At 41.1% G+C, this 16,902-nt stretch overlaps 1 protein-coding gene across 1 annotated transcript in view; it reads left to right on the forward strand.

The window, feature by feature from the left end:
* Positions 1 to 16,902, forward strand: part of LOC126263189 (ubiquitin carboxyl-terminal hydrolase 34) — a 524,696-nt gene that overhangs the window by 337,559 nt on the left and 170,235 nt on the right. The window contains exon 33 of the mRNA XM_049960250.1: positions 943 to 1,223. Coding sequence (XP_049816207.1) covers positions 943 to 1,223 — 281 coding nt within the window. The remainder of the gene's footprint in view (positions 1 to 942; positions 1,224 to 16,902) is intronic.

Raw genomic sequence — 16,902 nt, forward strand, 5'->3', positions numbered from 1 at the left:
GATGTTCATTTTTCAAGAACGTCATAATTCTTGAGCATAAAACATGTTCCATAATTCTATAACAGATTGACATAAATGATACAGATCTATAATTGTGTGGAACTGTCTTACGGCCTTTCTTAAAAATGGGAATGACCTGCACTTTTTTCTAGTCGTTAGGTACCTTTCATTGCTCAAGCAATCTATGATAAATTACTGCTAGAAGGGGAGTAAGTTCTTTCACATAATCTTTATAGAATGTTGTAGGTATCTCATCTCGTCCTGAAGCCTTTCCACAACTAAGCGATTGTAGCTGCTTTTCAATTCCACGATCGGTTATCTCAATATCTGTCATTATGATGTTAATATAACTATTGAAAGGAGGGACAGTGTTATGATCTTCCGCGGTGAATTCAGTATTTCGGCCTTCTCTCTGTTATCTTCTGTTTCAGTGCCGGTGTGTTCACTGAGATAATGAATAGGTGATTTTGACCCAGTTACTGATTTTTCATACAACCAAAATCTCTTAAGGCTTTTACTCAGATCAGTTGACGTCTTACTTTCAAAATCATTGAATGCGTCTCTCATTGCTCTCCTTACGCTAATTTTCTCTTTGTTCAGCTTTTGTTTGTCAGCAAGTTATTGACATCTGGCAATTTGCACAAAATTTCATGGATCATGATTTGACTATGTTGTGACATTTTGAGCAATTTTATCTTTGAACTTACGTTCTAACCTGAATTCTTTAAAATATAAATATTTTTTTCAAACAGTGTAAAGAACTTCATGAGCGTGCAGTGAGGTGATAAGGTAAATACTTCAGAATTGTCTTTTGCACAGAGGCTTACTCCATAAACATTATTTTCCAGTCACCTCTAGTGCTTTGCCTTGAGGATCATTAAACTGTTATATCCTTCATTCTTCGTACTAGTTTCATAACTTCCTCTCTTTTTGTGGTTGCAGAGGAAAAGAGGAAATCAGAACTGCGAAAGTCCGAGAAGACTGATGATCAAGAGGAGGAAGACAAAGAAGCATCATATTCAGAAGATTTCAATGAATGCTATGAATATGATCTGATTGGTGTGACTGTGCACACTGGAACAGCTGATGGTGGTCATTACTACAGTTTCATAAGGGACCGGACTGCATCTAATCGTGATAAGTGGTTTCTTTTCAATGATGCGGAAGTAAAACCATTTGATCCCAATCAAATAGCCGCTGAATGCTTTGGTGGTGAGATGACAGTAAGTAATGTTTGTTCTGTTTCATGCTCATTTACACAAATTAGAACTTGAATACACAACACCAAGACTTATGCAATGGTATAACTTCATTTTAATGTTATTAAATATGTTTATCCATTCATCGTGAAATCAGTTTATACAAATGGCTGTTGCCAATGCTGGAGCTGTCATAGTAAATTGAGTGAAGGACCCAAGGTAAACCTTATAATATATATATATATATATATATCCCTCTCTGCCTCCTTCCCCCAGGCCCAGACTGGCCAAAGAAAGGAACACGTTGTAACAGTCCCTTTTATTTATTTTATTATTGTTCCCGCTCGTTCGGGATCTGAATAGCAGCCCAAATTTAGATAATTAATTAATGTGACCGTGTACCTAATGGGCTGGCAATCGAATTGGACTGCTCAGGGGATGTTACATTCCGTATTGTCCTTTGCAAATACTGTAATACGTACTGTTTGGTGACAAGAAGGACAATACACAGTTTCACAAATAAGATCTATATTCTTAGCAAAAGCACAAAATAAGGAGACAGCCACTGCCTTCGTCAATACACTGTAAATGACGGCTAATCTCAGCACAGGTTTCTCTAGTTATTCTTAACTGTCACACGCAACATCCAATCACTGTAATCCAAGTAATGCCGGCGCGGTAGACGCGGAAGTTCAATATCGGCACTTAATATCACTGAAATCACTCTGTAATTAAACTTTCTCACTTTCCCGTATAATATTAACACAAAGGGGTTAAACCGCGGCGATGGCCACTCCCTTTGTCGATAATTTACATTAATTCAACTGCTGGCTTCTGCACAGCTCTGCCCGCCTCGCGGGAACCTACCACACCCTGACTTCAGCACATCTCAACTCTCTAACAGCTCTCCGCCCAGTTCTTCCCGCCTCGCGGGAATCTACCCAAGCAGCACTCGGCACTCCGGTGAATCCCCTTTCGCTCTCGCGACCTGACACACACTCTACTCGATAGTTGCCCTGTCGACCTGTGTGAGCGCAAACTTAGTAGTAAGGGCCTGCGGACCCCTTACATCCCCGCCCTCAAAAACTTCTGTTGAACCGCAGGTGAAAAAGAATCGGCAAGGGATTGAAAACATAGTTACATTTGAACAGAACACACAATACAAATAATTAATGAATTTACAATTTGCAAAATAGTCCTGGACTCCGGTAGTGGGCTGCCTCCACAACAATTTCCACAAAAAGTTATTACATCACCTAAATGGCATCATCCAAAATTTACAATTTTTCATCTCAGCCAGCAATAGTCCTCTATAGTCCAATATCAAATGACAACACACAACATATATATTCAAAAATTCATTACCTAAACACAGGACATATGAATTATTACTACACTACCTTTTAGCTATTATAGGTTTTATATTCATCCTTAGATAGTCTTTGACATGAAATATGCAACTCTAATTGTAATACATCACAAAACACAATGTAAACAAACCCTTCCCTCTTTCAAAGGTCCATTTTACAGCCAAAATGTCCTAACCATGTCTTCGCAGGTTTATTTGGGTCCTTGTAGCCCTCACTCTTAACCGGACCTCACCTGGAGTGTCATTCGGTTTTTCGGTTCCTCCGCCTCTTCCTCTGTAATCAGACGAATGATTAATATGAATCCTTGGGTCATTACTCCCTTCTCTGTTTCGATTATTAGCTTGCTTGTATTTCTGTGATTTAATAGACTCCAATTGGTCCAGTATCTTCATTAAGGCCTCTCTACCTTTAATTAGGCTCCTGGATACGGTTCCTTGTCTTTTCTGATTCAATCTTCTTTTTATCGCATATACCATTACGTTGTCACTCAGGGGTTGTTCCAAAATCTCGTTCCATTTCCACAAATGTTTGGCAAATTCTTCCGACGTTCCTTTCCAATTACTAAGTGGTCTGCATCGTAGTGGGTCCTCAAGTGCTGCACACTGACGACTTTTGGACCAGCATTTCTTCAATAATCCTCCTCCAAACTGATCATAATTCGTAGTCCCTTTCTTCCTCTTGATTTCACAAGTGAAGGCCTCACTTTTGATTGCAACCCCCTGGTCATCTTCTTCTCGCTGCACGGCCGTAGCATTTCTCGGATTGACTGCCAATTGGTTTTGCTTCTCTCCTATCCCCTCAACCACATCGTTGCATTGTTTCTGCATCTGCGTCACCGCGGTGCTCCTTTCTCCCACTTCGGTTTTAGTTTCTTCAACATCGTCTTCTATCTTCTTTGTTAACTCTCCTTCCATTTTCTCCACGTCTCCCTGGACCCGGTCTATATTTTCCTGTAGTTTATTTTCTCTCTCATCGACGTTCATCTTCAATCGTTCTGGTAACTCCTGTATTTCTTTCCTCAGATTACATTCCGTCTTTGTGTACGAAGTTCTGATTTCTTGTACTATAGTTTCTTGTAAGTCTTCCTTTAATGATTTGTAACTTTCTTCAGTTTTTCGGAATTCTTCCTTTAACGATCCTCCGAATTTTCGTACTATTTCTTCCCTTTCTTGTAAACCCTTCTCTAATGATTCTCTGAGTTCTTGTGAACTCTTCTTTAATGATTCCTGTAAATCTTTCTTAAATGATTCTCTTATTTCTTGCGAACTCTTCTTTATCAAGTCTATCAACATCGACCACTTATCTTCATCCTCTAAAACTGACTTATTTCTCGTCGTTTGTCCCGATGTCTCAGGATAATTAGTTGAATGTGCTGATGGGCTTCCTAATGACAATCCACAATCACTAATTCCTGAATCATTTCTGTCTTCCTGTCCTATTCCTTTCCCTTCAACTACTGCCTCACAAACCTGCTTATCTTCTGTAGACATGTTTGGTTTATATTTAATGCCCAGGCAAGTAATACAAAATAACCTCCAATAACCCAAAACACTCCTAATTACCATGAAACTAATCAACAGTACCTGCAATCCTTTCAGTTAATTCCCAAAATGATACAACATGCCTGAGTGCTGAACATAACAGCTCCCAAAAACCAAAATTTCCAATATCATTTTCACATACACAATTCATGTAAAAATGTTTCACAACAAGATAATCACAACACTCATAAATCTATAAATGCAAAATTACCCCAAAACAATTACCATTTATACAGTGCAGTGTGCTTACGTAAGCATGCTATACTTCAGAGTATGTTTCACAAACTTTTCGGAAATTACTGCAATTGAGCACTTTTCCTAATGTAAATATCAGTTAAAAACTGTTTATTTATCGCGAAGACTGCACACTGCAATTTACTGTTATGTTAACCTGTCGTCTTCACTCACCAACCGACGTTACCACGAGTCGCGATGTTTTGACGTTTGAGGTGGGTGTGGCTGTGCCGCCGCTGGAGCTCGCGTGAAGTTGAAGATCAGCTGCAAGGCGACGTAGTTCCCCGTCGGCCGCTCCGTGGCGCTGTAGTCGGGCGTAGTTTGTAGTTCGGCCGCTAGATGCCGGGACTGCGCTCGGTATCTCGAAGTCGCGTCGCTCGCCGTGGTGTCGTGTGAAATCACCTCGTGGATCGAAGCTCTTTGGTGCAACTGCTACGTGGCTCTGCGTGACGTCACTCACTAATTGCGTCGCCACAATACATTATCGTCAGCATATCAGTTTATGGGTCCCCACGAAACCGTCCGATTTTCACCGTTCAAAAGGCAATTTCGGTCAACATTTTACCACAAAACACCTTTCTAACAACTTGTATGACGAAATCTTGGCTCGATTTGCTATTTTACTGTTCACACGTGTCTCTCTTTAGTGTCCACTTTTCACAGTTTTTCGCGCGGATTTTCGCATTTGCACTTTACAACACAGTTTATTGACGCTATTGTTTTATTTAATCTGGCAAGAAAACCAGTTTTGTCACAATCGTACGATATTATTACTTCGTATTTTCAAAAAATGCACTGTTCCTTATCGCGATTTTAACATTCATGCACTGTCCCGATTCCACATTGCAAAATTAGTTTTCTGGCGTTAAACAAGGTAAATTACCTATTGTTCATTACGACTCGTCCGAAAATTGCACTTGTCCTTTCACGGTAAGCCAAGGGTGTAACAGTCCCTTTTTATTTATTTTATTATTGTTCCCGCTCGTTCGGGATCTGAATAGCAGCCCAAATTTAGATAATTAATGTGACCGTGTACCTAATGGGCTGGCAATCGGATTGGACTGCTCAGGGGATGTTACATTCCGTATTGTCCTTCGCAAATACTGTAATACGTACTGTTTGGTGACAAGAAGGACAATACACAGTTTCACAAATAAGATCTATATTCTTAGCAAAAGCACAAAATAAGGAGACAGCCACTGCCTTCGTCAATACACTGTAAATGACGGCTAATCTCAGCACAGGTTTCTCTAGTTATTCTTAACTGTCACACGCAACATCCAATCACTGTAATCCAAGTAATGCCGGCGCGGTAGACGCGGAAGTTCAATATCGGCACTTAATATCACTGAAATCACTCTGTAATTAAACTTTCTCACTTTCCCGTATAATATTAACACAAAGGGGTTAAACCGCGGCGATGGCCACTCCCTTTGTCGATAATTTACATTAATTCAACTGCTGGCTTCTGCACAGCTCTGCCCGCCTCGCGGGAACCTACCACACCCTGACTTCAGCACATCTCAACTCTCTAACAGCTCTCCGCCCAGTTCTTCCCACCTCGCGGGAATCTACCCAAGCAGCACTCGGCACTCCGGTGAATCCCCTTTCACTCTCGCGACCTGACACACACTCTACTCGATAGTTGCCCTGTCGACCTGTGTGAGCGCAAACTTAGTAGTAAGGGCCTGCGGACCCCTTACAACGTGGAAAAAACTTAAAAAAAGGAAGAACATGTTGATAGGGCATGAGTTAAGACATCATGGAATAACTTCCATTATGTTTGAATAGTGGAGATGCTGAGTCATAGACACAACAGAAAGACTGTCACAAATAAATAAAGCTTGCAGCCGATAAGGCCTTTGTCACCAATAGATGGACACACACACACACACACACAGACACACACACACACACACACACACACACACACACACACGACTGCAGTCTTAGGCAACTGAAACCACACTGCGAGCAGTGGCCCCAGTGCATGGTGGGAGTGGCAGCTGGGTGGGTGTAAGGAGGAGGCTGGGGCAGGGAGGGGGAAGGATAGTATGTGGACAGTGAAGTGCTGCAGGTTAGACGGAGGGTAGGGGAGATGTGGGGGGGGGGGGGGAGTAGTGGAAAAGTCAACAGGTAAAAAGACTGAGTGTGATGGTGGAATGACAGCTGTGTAGTGCTGGAATGGGAACAGGGAAGGGGCTGGATGGGTGAGGACAGAGACTAAGGAAGGTTGAGGTCAGGAGGGTTACAGAAACATAGGATGTATTGCAGCGAAAGTTCCCACCTGCGCAATTCAGAAAAGCCAGTGTTGGTGGGAAGGATCCATATGGAACAGGCTGTGAAGCACTCATTGAAATGAAGGATGTCTTGTTTGGCAGTGTGTTCGGCAACTGGGTGGTCCTCTTGTTTCTTGGCCACAGTTTGTCAGTGGCCATTCATGTGGACAGACAGCTTCTTGGTTGTCATGCTCATGTTGAATGTAGCACAGTACTTGAAGCATAGCTTGTAGATCACATGACTGGTTTCACAAGTAGCCCTATCTTTGATGGGATAAGTGATGTTCGTGACTGGACTGGAGTAGGTGGTGGTGGGAGTATGTGTGGAACAGGTCTTGCATCTAGGTCTATTATAGAGGTATGAGCCATGAAGCAAGGGGTTGGGAACAGGGGTTGTGTAAGGATGGACGAGTATATTGTGTAGGTTCAGTGGACGGCGGAATACCCCTGTGATAGTGGGCAGGACATTTCTCATTTCGGCACGATGAAAGGTAGTCGAAACACTGGTGGAGAATGTAATTTAATTGCTCCAGTCCTGGGTGGTTCTGAGTTATGAGGGAGTGCTCCTTTGTGACCGAATGGTGGCACTTTGGGAGGTGATGGGAGACTGGAAAAAAAGGCATAGGAGATTTGTTTTTGTACGTGGTTGTGAGGATAACTACGGTCTGTGAAGGCTTCAGTGAGACCTTCGGTATATTTCAAGAGGGATCGCAGATTCAATGCCCACGGGTGGCAGAGGATGGTGAGATTTGGGTACCCATCGCTGTATCCTGGATTTGTTTGTAGGTAATGCCTTCAAAGGAGCAGTAATTGTGGGTGCGGATATAGTTGGTTAGGGCGATTAGGAAGGAGGTTGTTGGTTTGGAATATGTCAGGTATTGGGAAATGTAGTGTTCAATAGTGGTAAGGCCATGGGCATTAGGAATGTTAGTGTAAAGGGAGGTGACATCAATAGTGATAAGCAGGGCACCATGTGGTAAATGGGCAGGCGCTGTGGAGAGTTGATGGAGGAAATTGTTGGTATCTTTTATATAGCAGGTTAGGTTCTGGGTAATAGGCTGAAGGTGTTGGTCTAGAGAGCAGAGATCCTCTCAGTGGGGGCACAGTAACCAGCCACAATGGAGCATCCTGGGTGTTTAGGTTTCTGGACTTCAGGAAGCACGTAGAAAGTATGAGTGCAAGGAGTGACCAAAGTTAAGAAATTCTGGAAAGTTAGCAGAGGGTTATTTGGGGGCAGTAGGGGTGGATCATAATTGGATGGGGGAGTGAATTTAAGTTAGGCAGGGTTTAGTATTGGTCACTGGACGAGTCTGATTGGTAGGATTGGTGGTGAAAAAGTGTTTCCGTTGTATGGACCGGGAGAAGGAGAGAAGATGTTTAACAAGTCCTGCAGATTGAATTTGGGAGTGGGACAAAATGTGATGCTTTTGGAAGGGACTGATGTTTCTGTATGGCTAAGGCTTCTGGAGGAAAGGCATGACTGTGTTAGGTGTCTGTTTCTGTTCTGGATTCTGTGTGGTGGTGGGAGGGAGTTTTGGAGGGTGGGGTAAGTGTAGTATGTCTTCGAGACCAGGTTTGTCTATTACGAGGGGACATGGGGGAGTTTGATGGTTGTTGTAGAGGTGGCGGACAGTGGTACTTTCAAGGAGGGAATAGGAAGTGAGCGGGATGGAGAGTTTTTTGAGGTGGCATTGTGCATGTTGCTCAAGTTCCTGCAGGCAAGACTTTCAATATGTGTTATGGGTTCCAGAAAATTGGGATTGCGTACCAGGAGAATTTTGCGGATGGAGAGAAGGTACCATAAGGAGGTTGGGGTTGGTTGATGTGGTTTTCAAGGACTATGTTGGTGAGGGCTAAGGATTGGCGGAATCTGAATAGGTGGAGGTCATTGTAGAAGGAGGGGTGGCAACCATAGATGGGTAATTTGGTGGTAAGCCCATCTGGGGGTTTCCATGACCCAAGCAACAACACACTAACAGTATAAGGGACTGGGAGCTGACTAGGGATAAGGAGACATATCCGGGGTACAGTGATGGTTACCCGCATCTCACCACCCTACGCCAACCGATTCATGGGCCTTCTAGCGGAATCCCTCCTAAGAACCCAGAGTCCTAAACCCTTCACCTGGTTCAGATTCATTGATGACATCCTTACGAACTGGATCAGTGGTGAGAACATCCTATCCACATTCCTCCAGATCCTCAACAACTTCTCTCCCTTTTGCTTCACATGGTCCTAATGAAACCAACAAGCCAGCTTCCTAGATGTTGACCTCCACCTCAAAGATGGCTACATCAGTACCTCCATCCATATCAAACGTATTAACCACCAGCAATACCCCGCTTCGACAGCTGCCACCCGTTCCATATTAAGAAGTCCCTTCCATACAGTCAATACCACCCAGAACTGGAGCAACTAAATTACATTCTCCACCAGTGTTTCGACTACCTTATCGTGCCGAAATGAGAATTGTCCTGTCCACTATCACAGTGGTATTCTGCAGTCCACTGAACCTACAAAATATACTCGTCCATCCTTATAGAACCCCTGTTCCCAACCCCTTGCCTCATGGCTCATACCTCTGTAATAGACCTAGATGCAAGACCTGTTCCATACATGCTCCCACCACCACCTACTCCAGTCTGGTCATGAACATCACCTATCCCATCAAAGGCAGGGCTACCTGTGAAACCAGTCACATAGTCTAAAACTAGGCTGCAACCACTGTGCTGCATTCAACATGAGCATGACAACCAAGAAGCTGTCTGTCCGCACGAATGGCCACCAACAAACTGTGGCCAAGAAACAAGTGGACCACCCTGTTGTCGAACACACTGCCAAACATGACATCCTCCATTTCAATGACTGCTTCACAACCTGTGCAATATGGATCCTTCCCACTAGCACCAGCTTTCCTGAATTGCGCAAGTGAGAACTCTCCCTGCAATACACCCTACGCTCCCGTAACCCTCCTGGCCTCAACCTGCGTTAGTCACTGGCCTCACCCATCCAGCCCCTTCCCTGTTCCCATTCTAGCACTAGACAGTTTAAGGACCTCCTTTGTTACGCACATTGGATGACTGTTAATTGTAATAATTGTTCATGGAGTAGAAATATTGTCCAAGCCTAGTGGTAGTTTTCAAGAAAAATTACTCATCTGGTTTTTGAGGATCTCCTTCAATCCATTGCTTGAATTTATTCACTCTGGAAGCCAGGTTGTCTTGTATGTCTGGAAACAATAGGTTGCATGTTTCTTGAAATAGCATAGACGACAAACTAATTCATAAGTAATTTTCAGTTTTGATAGTCCTACATGCTTTGATGCTATGAATTACAATGTTCATTCAGTGAAATACATTCCATTTATATGAAACTGCAGAAAACTTTAGATCTCTCCTTCCTTCCTTTCTTCCCGCCAGACAACATACAACCAAACCGCACCCAGCTAACATTGCTCCATAGTACTTCAGTAAAGATATAAGATATTAAATCGAAAATAATTTACAGAAAATGAAATTCACTCAACAGCACAATAGACCAATTACGATAACAAATATTCACATAAACAAAAATTTATCTTTTTGTAGTACAGTAATTTTATTAAATTAGTTTTTTTAATCACAGGGGTTAGTTGTGTTTGCACAACATATACTACCATACAGTCGGAGTTTAAACATTTGAAATAAGATTACCAAATAAGCAGCAACCAGTCGCAAGATCATGTTTTCTTTATTTACTTTTGGAATAGTAAATAAAGAAAACATGATATTGTGACTGGTTGCTGCGTATTTGGTAATTTTATGGTTTATGGTCGCTGCACAACATGGGAACCATATGGAGGCCCCCCCCCCCCCCCCCCCCCCCCGCCCGCCAATCAGAACTTTCAAATAAGATCAAAAAAATAATAAGGTCGTGAATTTGAGAATATACACACATCAAAAAAAGTTTTACATCACCTTGGTTCCGAGAGTTCCTGAACCTGTACAGAAAATTGGAATAGAAGTCAACATAAATATCACTTCTGCCTTTTTTATTGCTCGTGAAAACCACACATTGCATGGTCTAGATTGTCCCACTCCTCAACGGCGATTCGGCGTAAATACCTCAGAGTGGTTGGTGGGTCACGTCGTCCATAAACAGTCCTTTTCAGTCTATCCCAGGCATGTGCGATAGGGTTCAGGTCTGGAGAACATGCACTGGCCACTCTAGGCTAACGATGTCGCTATTCTGAAAGAAGTCATTCACAAGATGTGCTTGATGGGGACTCGAATTGTCATCCATGAAGACGAATGCTTCACCAATATGCTGCCAATATGGTTGCACAATCTGTCGGAGGATGGCATTCACATATCGTACAGCCTTTATGGCACCTTCCATGACCACCAGTGACATACATAGGCCCCACATAATGCCATCGCAAAGCAGCAGGGAATCTCCACCTTGCTGCACTTGCTTGACAGTGTGTCTAAGGCATTCAGCCTGACTGGCTTGCCTCCAAAAATATCTCCGACGATTGTCTCGTTGAAGGCATATGCGACACTCATCGGTGAAGAGAACGTGATGCAAATCCTGAGCAGTCCATTCGGCATGTTGTTGGGCCAATGTGTACCCCGCTGCTTGGTGTTGTGGTTGCAAAGATGGACTTCACCATGGATATCGGGAGTGAAGTTGCACATCATGCAGCCTATTGTGCACAGTTTGAGTCGTAACATGATGTCCTGTAGCTGCACGAAAAGCATTATTCAACATGGTGGCATTGCTGTCAGGGTTCCTCTGAGCCGTAATCCATGGGGAGCAGTTATCCACTGCATTAGTAACCCTCGGGTGGCCTGAGCGAGGCATGTAATCGACAGTTCCTGTCTCTCTGTATCTCCTCCATGTCCGAACAACATTGCTTTGGTTCACTCTGAGACACCTGGACACTTCCCTTGTTGGGAGCCCTTCCTGGCACCAAGTAAAATTGTGGACACGATTGAACCACGGTATTTACCATCTAGGTATGGCTGAATTACAGACAACACGAGCCGTGTACCTCCTTCCTGGTGGAATAACTGGGATAATCAGCTGTCGGGCCCCCTCTGTTTAATAGCCGCTGTGCATGGATGGTTGTTTACATCTTTGCATGGGTTTAGTGACATCTCCGAACAGTCAGAGGAACTGTGTCTGTGATACAGTATACACAGTCAGTGTATATCTTTAGGAGTTCTGGGAACTGGGGTGATGCTGAAGACTGGTAAAAGGAGGCATCTAGTGGGGATTGAATTGGAGGGTAGTGTCATATGGTTCTACATACCGATCATGGTCTTGATAATTTTTTAGGAGTGGAGACAGCTCCCAGGGTATTTCCTACAACATTTCACAGTATATCAGCTTCAGAATCCAAAGTTCTGTAATCACATGTATGAAATATTTCATGAGAAAATTGCAAGATAGATAAGGCTCTCAGAATCTGAGTTTCAAAAAAAAAAACAGAGAAATGTCAAAATAACTTCTTAACTGATTTGAAGTTAAGTGAAAAGAATACTTGGAAAACCCTTAGGTAAAAGCGAATATTAACTCATCTTGAAAAAAAAATTGAATAAGGTTATTTCTCGCAAGATAATATTTTCGATTTTGTCAGATGTAATTGTGCTGTTGAATTTTGTATAAATACTAATTAGTAAAAAAATACTTATACTAAGACAAAACTGTAAAGCAAATATTAATGCTTTAGGGGTAACAAGACTAAAGCTAACACTCAACAATCAGTAATTTTTAACTTGGATTGAATGCAGAAAATTAAGATAAATGATTTGTTCTCTTATACGCTTGACTTCCTAAAGTTACTCAATTTTTAGAAAAGTAAATACTATTTTGAAAATAGTCTTTTCTGTTACTGTCATCGTAACTATAAAATAAGAAACCACTTGCAATATTGTGGGTTACGATACCAATTTCACTACCAAAAAATGCGATACCATATTTCAGAAGCAAGTCCTCTGTGTCTTTTTTGCACTACCTTGGCTCACATACCATTTTACATTGTCAATAGTTCATGAAATACTGTGTGCAGCATAGACACTACTAAAACTTCAAAGCATTCGATAAAGTTCTGTGTGCTACATAAGCACTTCTCAGTTCCAGGATACTAGATTATGTGTATAGCAGTTCAAGTATAAGTCCGGTGCACTAACATGGCACAATTTCAATTTGGGGATACCATGTAGTGTGTTTAAACACACAGCTAAGTTCACTATCAATTTGGTTCAACTCATGGCTGAGGATACTACACAACATCAATGAAATAACTTATATTTATAAGCACTATGATGAATGTACATAGAGCATGTCATGTAACTAACACTTAAAGCAAAAAAATGAAAATGTCCTCCCCAGATCATGGGGTTGTTTGAAATTTCCATAGCATTTCGGGTTCAAAATTCACCAACGTAATAAACTTCACCTCGTATCCTTGTAATATCACCTCATTACTCCACTGAATACTCCTTAATAATAATCACCTAAGAAAAATCACCTGCTTCATCTTACACAATAGATCAACCTCACAAAATAACATCACATAGCTGCAGACCTCACAACTGGTATAGCTTTTCCTCTAACAATAGAAACAGACATTACACTTTCTAAATGTTTTATTACTTTACTGTTTGTAATCATTGCTTTGCTTGCACAACTCATTACTGTATACAATCATATTACTTTAGCTTAAGGGTCAGAAAGGTAACACTCCCTACAATCACTTCATTACTTTCAAATGCATTTGACTAGGCAACTGTACTTTCACTTGTTGCATTTTACAAACACGTTGAAAACTAGTGCATGACATTAAATATCTCAGGTGGACTCTTCTACTAATAGCTACGTACACACACACACACACACACACACACACACACACCACCATACACTTCCTCAAAATTTACCAAAAATTGTCTATATACTGGGTACTAATCTCATTACTCCTGCAATTATACAACCTTTTACACTTACATGTTCACTGGTTACTCAGGGTGTTCAACAAAGTTTGATATACTTGTACATTTTGTAGAATTCGATTACCTTACCCTTTTGGTATAATCGAAAAACATTTTTCACTACAAACAGAAAAACATCGTCCTGCATTACTACTGTACTCAGAAAATAATCAAATAGGTGTTAACTCGCTGAATTTTGTTGTGTTGTGTAGGTTTCTGTTTACTGCCAAAAATGACTGTTCACCAATGTTTCTGCCAACCGAGAGGGTTTCAGTTTAACCTATCACCTCTACTGTCATTATCTCTCACATGTGGGGTGGACTGGTTATTATTTGTCCATTGTCCACCTCTGTTTTCAAAATTCCTATCACCATTTCTGTTCCCAGAATTTCTTTTCTCACAAAACTGTTTGTCCCCATGATTTGGTCCTACATCTTGATAATTTCTAAAATTATTTGGGTTCCTGTCATTCCTCCCTAGGGTGGTGGTGTTATGTCCTTGCTGAAAATTGTCATTACTATTAGTACTTCTATCATGATTGTGGTTACTCCAGTTTGGCCTCCTGAAATCAATACTATGTTGGCTAAACCCATTATACGCCCTGTCTAACTTTTCTACATATTTTAGGAACTTGTCTACAGAATCATCTGCCCCGTGAACTAACCCAATTTGAATTCTCTCTGGTAGCCCTCTCTTAAGTACATCTGTGTGAGTTAATTCATCAAAAGGTTGGTCTACGTGTGCAAGTTTCATTATCTCGTCTATGCAAAACTCTTTCATACCCCTCTCTGCTCCCTGTACATTGGACATTTAAAAACTCTCTCTTTATCCTTGCTTATTCAGTGTCAGACCAAAACTTTATCAAGAAACACTTTTCAAATTCATCTATAGGTAAATTGCTTCAGTCAAGTTGGTTGGCCCATGACAAGGCTTCTCCTTCTAATGATCTATTAATTAACTTAATTTTTACTTCATTGCTCGTACCAGGGAGAAAACTGTCACAGCAATGTTGTATAAAATCAGCTGGATGAAAATGTTTGTCACCAGGGAAACCTTTTTAGTGGCATAATAGGATAGCTTGGGTGTCCTACATTACAGAATGTTTTTAGATAAGCCTCATCTTGTAACTGTTCTACTTGTTTTTTGATAATAGTGACATCACTATGTAAGTCTGACACAATTGAGTCTGTTATCTCAGCTATCTTTGGAACTTTTTCATCTACATCTAAGGCAACACTGCCTATTTTTTATTTAACTTATTTATAAAGATTACAGCTTGTTTACTAGTGTCTCCAACAGCATCTTTACATTTAACTTCAACAGCACTGATCTCAGATCTGAGATCCTTGTCCACTTCCCCTATTTTTGTCTCTAATGATTGTATTTTGGATTCTGAAGCCTCTACTCTCCCCTCTATTTTTTTTTTTTTTTTTTTTTTTCTTCACACGTTCGTTCTGCTGTAATGAGATTACATTCTGACACTATTGGCTTTTCAAGTTTTTCACCATTTTTTTTCTATCAATGACAGTTTTTCACTATTTTTTCCATTGATGACATTAATGCAGTAAACATGTCTTGTAAATTTAACTGTTTGGGTTTTTCACTTACGTGTGACTGTTCTTGTTTATGATGGTCTGGACTCGAATCTAACAAGCTACTGTGTACAAATCCTGAGTCTGCACTGATTTCATGTAACTTTTTCGGTTGACTATTGCCTAATACATCCTGAAACATGTCTTTATGGGCTATGTCCTGTTTAAAGTCACTAGTTGAACCTGGTAGGCTCGACATATTTATTTAATTGTTCGGATCATGTTCCATTTTTTGTAAATTTGTTCATAAATTATCAGCGCAAAAAAAGAAACAGTCAAAATGTTCACACAATACTGCACTGATAAAATAAAAAAAATAAATGTTTTAATTGGTACTTAGCTTATTATTGTCCTGGATTGGGTAGGTAGCATCAACTTTAGTAATAATGCTTCAACCTTTACAACCATGTATGTCCATAGTGTTGCTTCATTCCAAAACTTCTCCACTTTGATTTAAAATCATTCCACTTTGCAACACAACTTTATGCTTTTTGGTCACATGAAGCATAAACACTGTCAAAAATCCAAACGTACAAGTATCCTGGTCACAATGGCACCACTTTATAATAACCTCCTGTGTTAGGCACCTTGGATGACCATTAATTGTAATAATTGTTCATGGAGTAGAAATATTGCCCAAACCTAGTGGTAGTTTTCAAGAAAAATTACTCATCTGGTTTTTGAGGGTCTCCTTCAATCTATTGCTTGAATTGCCTCAGTCTGGAAGCCAGATTCTCTTGTAGGTCTGGAAACCCTATAGGTTGACATGTTTCTTGAACTAACATAGACAACAAACTGATTTGTATATAACTTTCATTTTTAATAGTCCTAGATGCCTTGCTGCCATGAATTACAATGTTCACTCGGGGAAATACAGTCCATTATACACGCAACTCCAGAAAACTTTACACCTCTCCTTCTTTCCCTCCTGCCAGACAACATACAGCCAACCTGCACCCAGTTAACATTGCTCCAAAGTACATTAGTAAAGATATATTTGTACCAAGATTGAATCATAAAACATTAAATAAAAAATAATTTACAGAAAATAAATTTCACCCAACAGCACAATAGAACAATTATTATAACATATATTCACATAAACAAAAAATTATCTTTTTATAGTACAGTAATTTTATGAATTTTGTTTTTAAAATCACATGGATTAATTGTGTTTGTGTGACATATACTGCTGTATAGTCAGTGTTTAAAACATTTCGAATAAGATCGAAAAGAGGATAAGATCGTGAACTTGAGAATATACGTGGCCCAAATGGCTTATTGCACGTTATAACAGCCCTCATTCCACCATCACACCCAGTCTTTTTACCTCTCTCCTTCTCCACTGCTTCCTCCTCCCCACCCTCCTCTCACTCCCACCACCACCACCACCACCACCACCACCACCACCAACCACCACCACCTCTCATCTGCCCTCTGTCTAATCTGCAGCACTTCACTGTCCACCACTCTCACCATACTATCCCTCCTCATCCCACCCCCACCCAGTCGCCACTCCCATCATGCACTGGTGCTGCTGCTTGCAGTGTGGTTTCAGTTGCCTGAGACTGTGGTCGTGTGTGTGTGTGTGTGTGTGTGTGTGTGTGTGTGTGTGTGTGTCTATTGTTGACGAAGGCCTTCATGGCCGAAAGCTGTATTTATTTGTGACAGTCTTTTTTGTTGTGCTTATCTGCGACTCAGTATCTCTTCTGA

This window comes from Schistocerca nitens, chromosome 1, assembly GCF_023898315.1.
Source record: "Schistocerca nitens isolate TAMUIC-IGC-003100 chromosome 1, iqSchNite1.1, whole genome shotgun sequence".
In the NCBI taxonomy this organism is placed as follows: Eukaryota; Metazoa; Arthropoda; class Insecta; order Orthoptera; family Acrididae; genus Schistocerca; species Schistocerca nitens.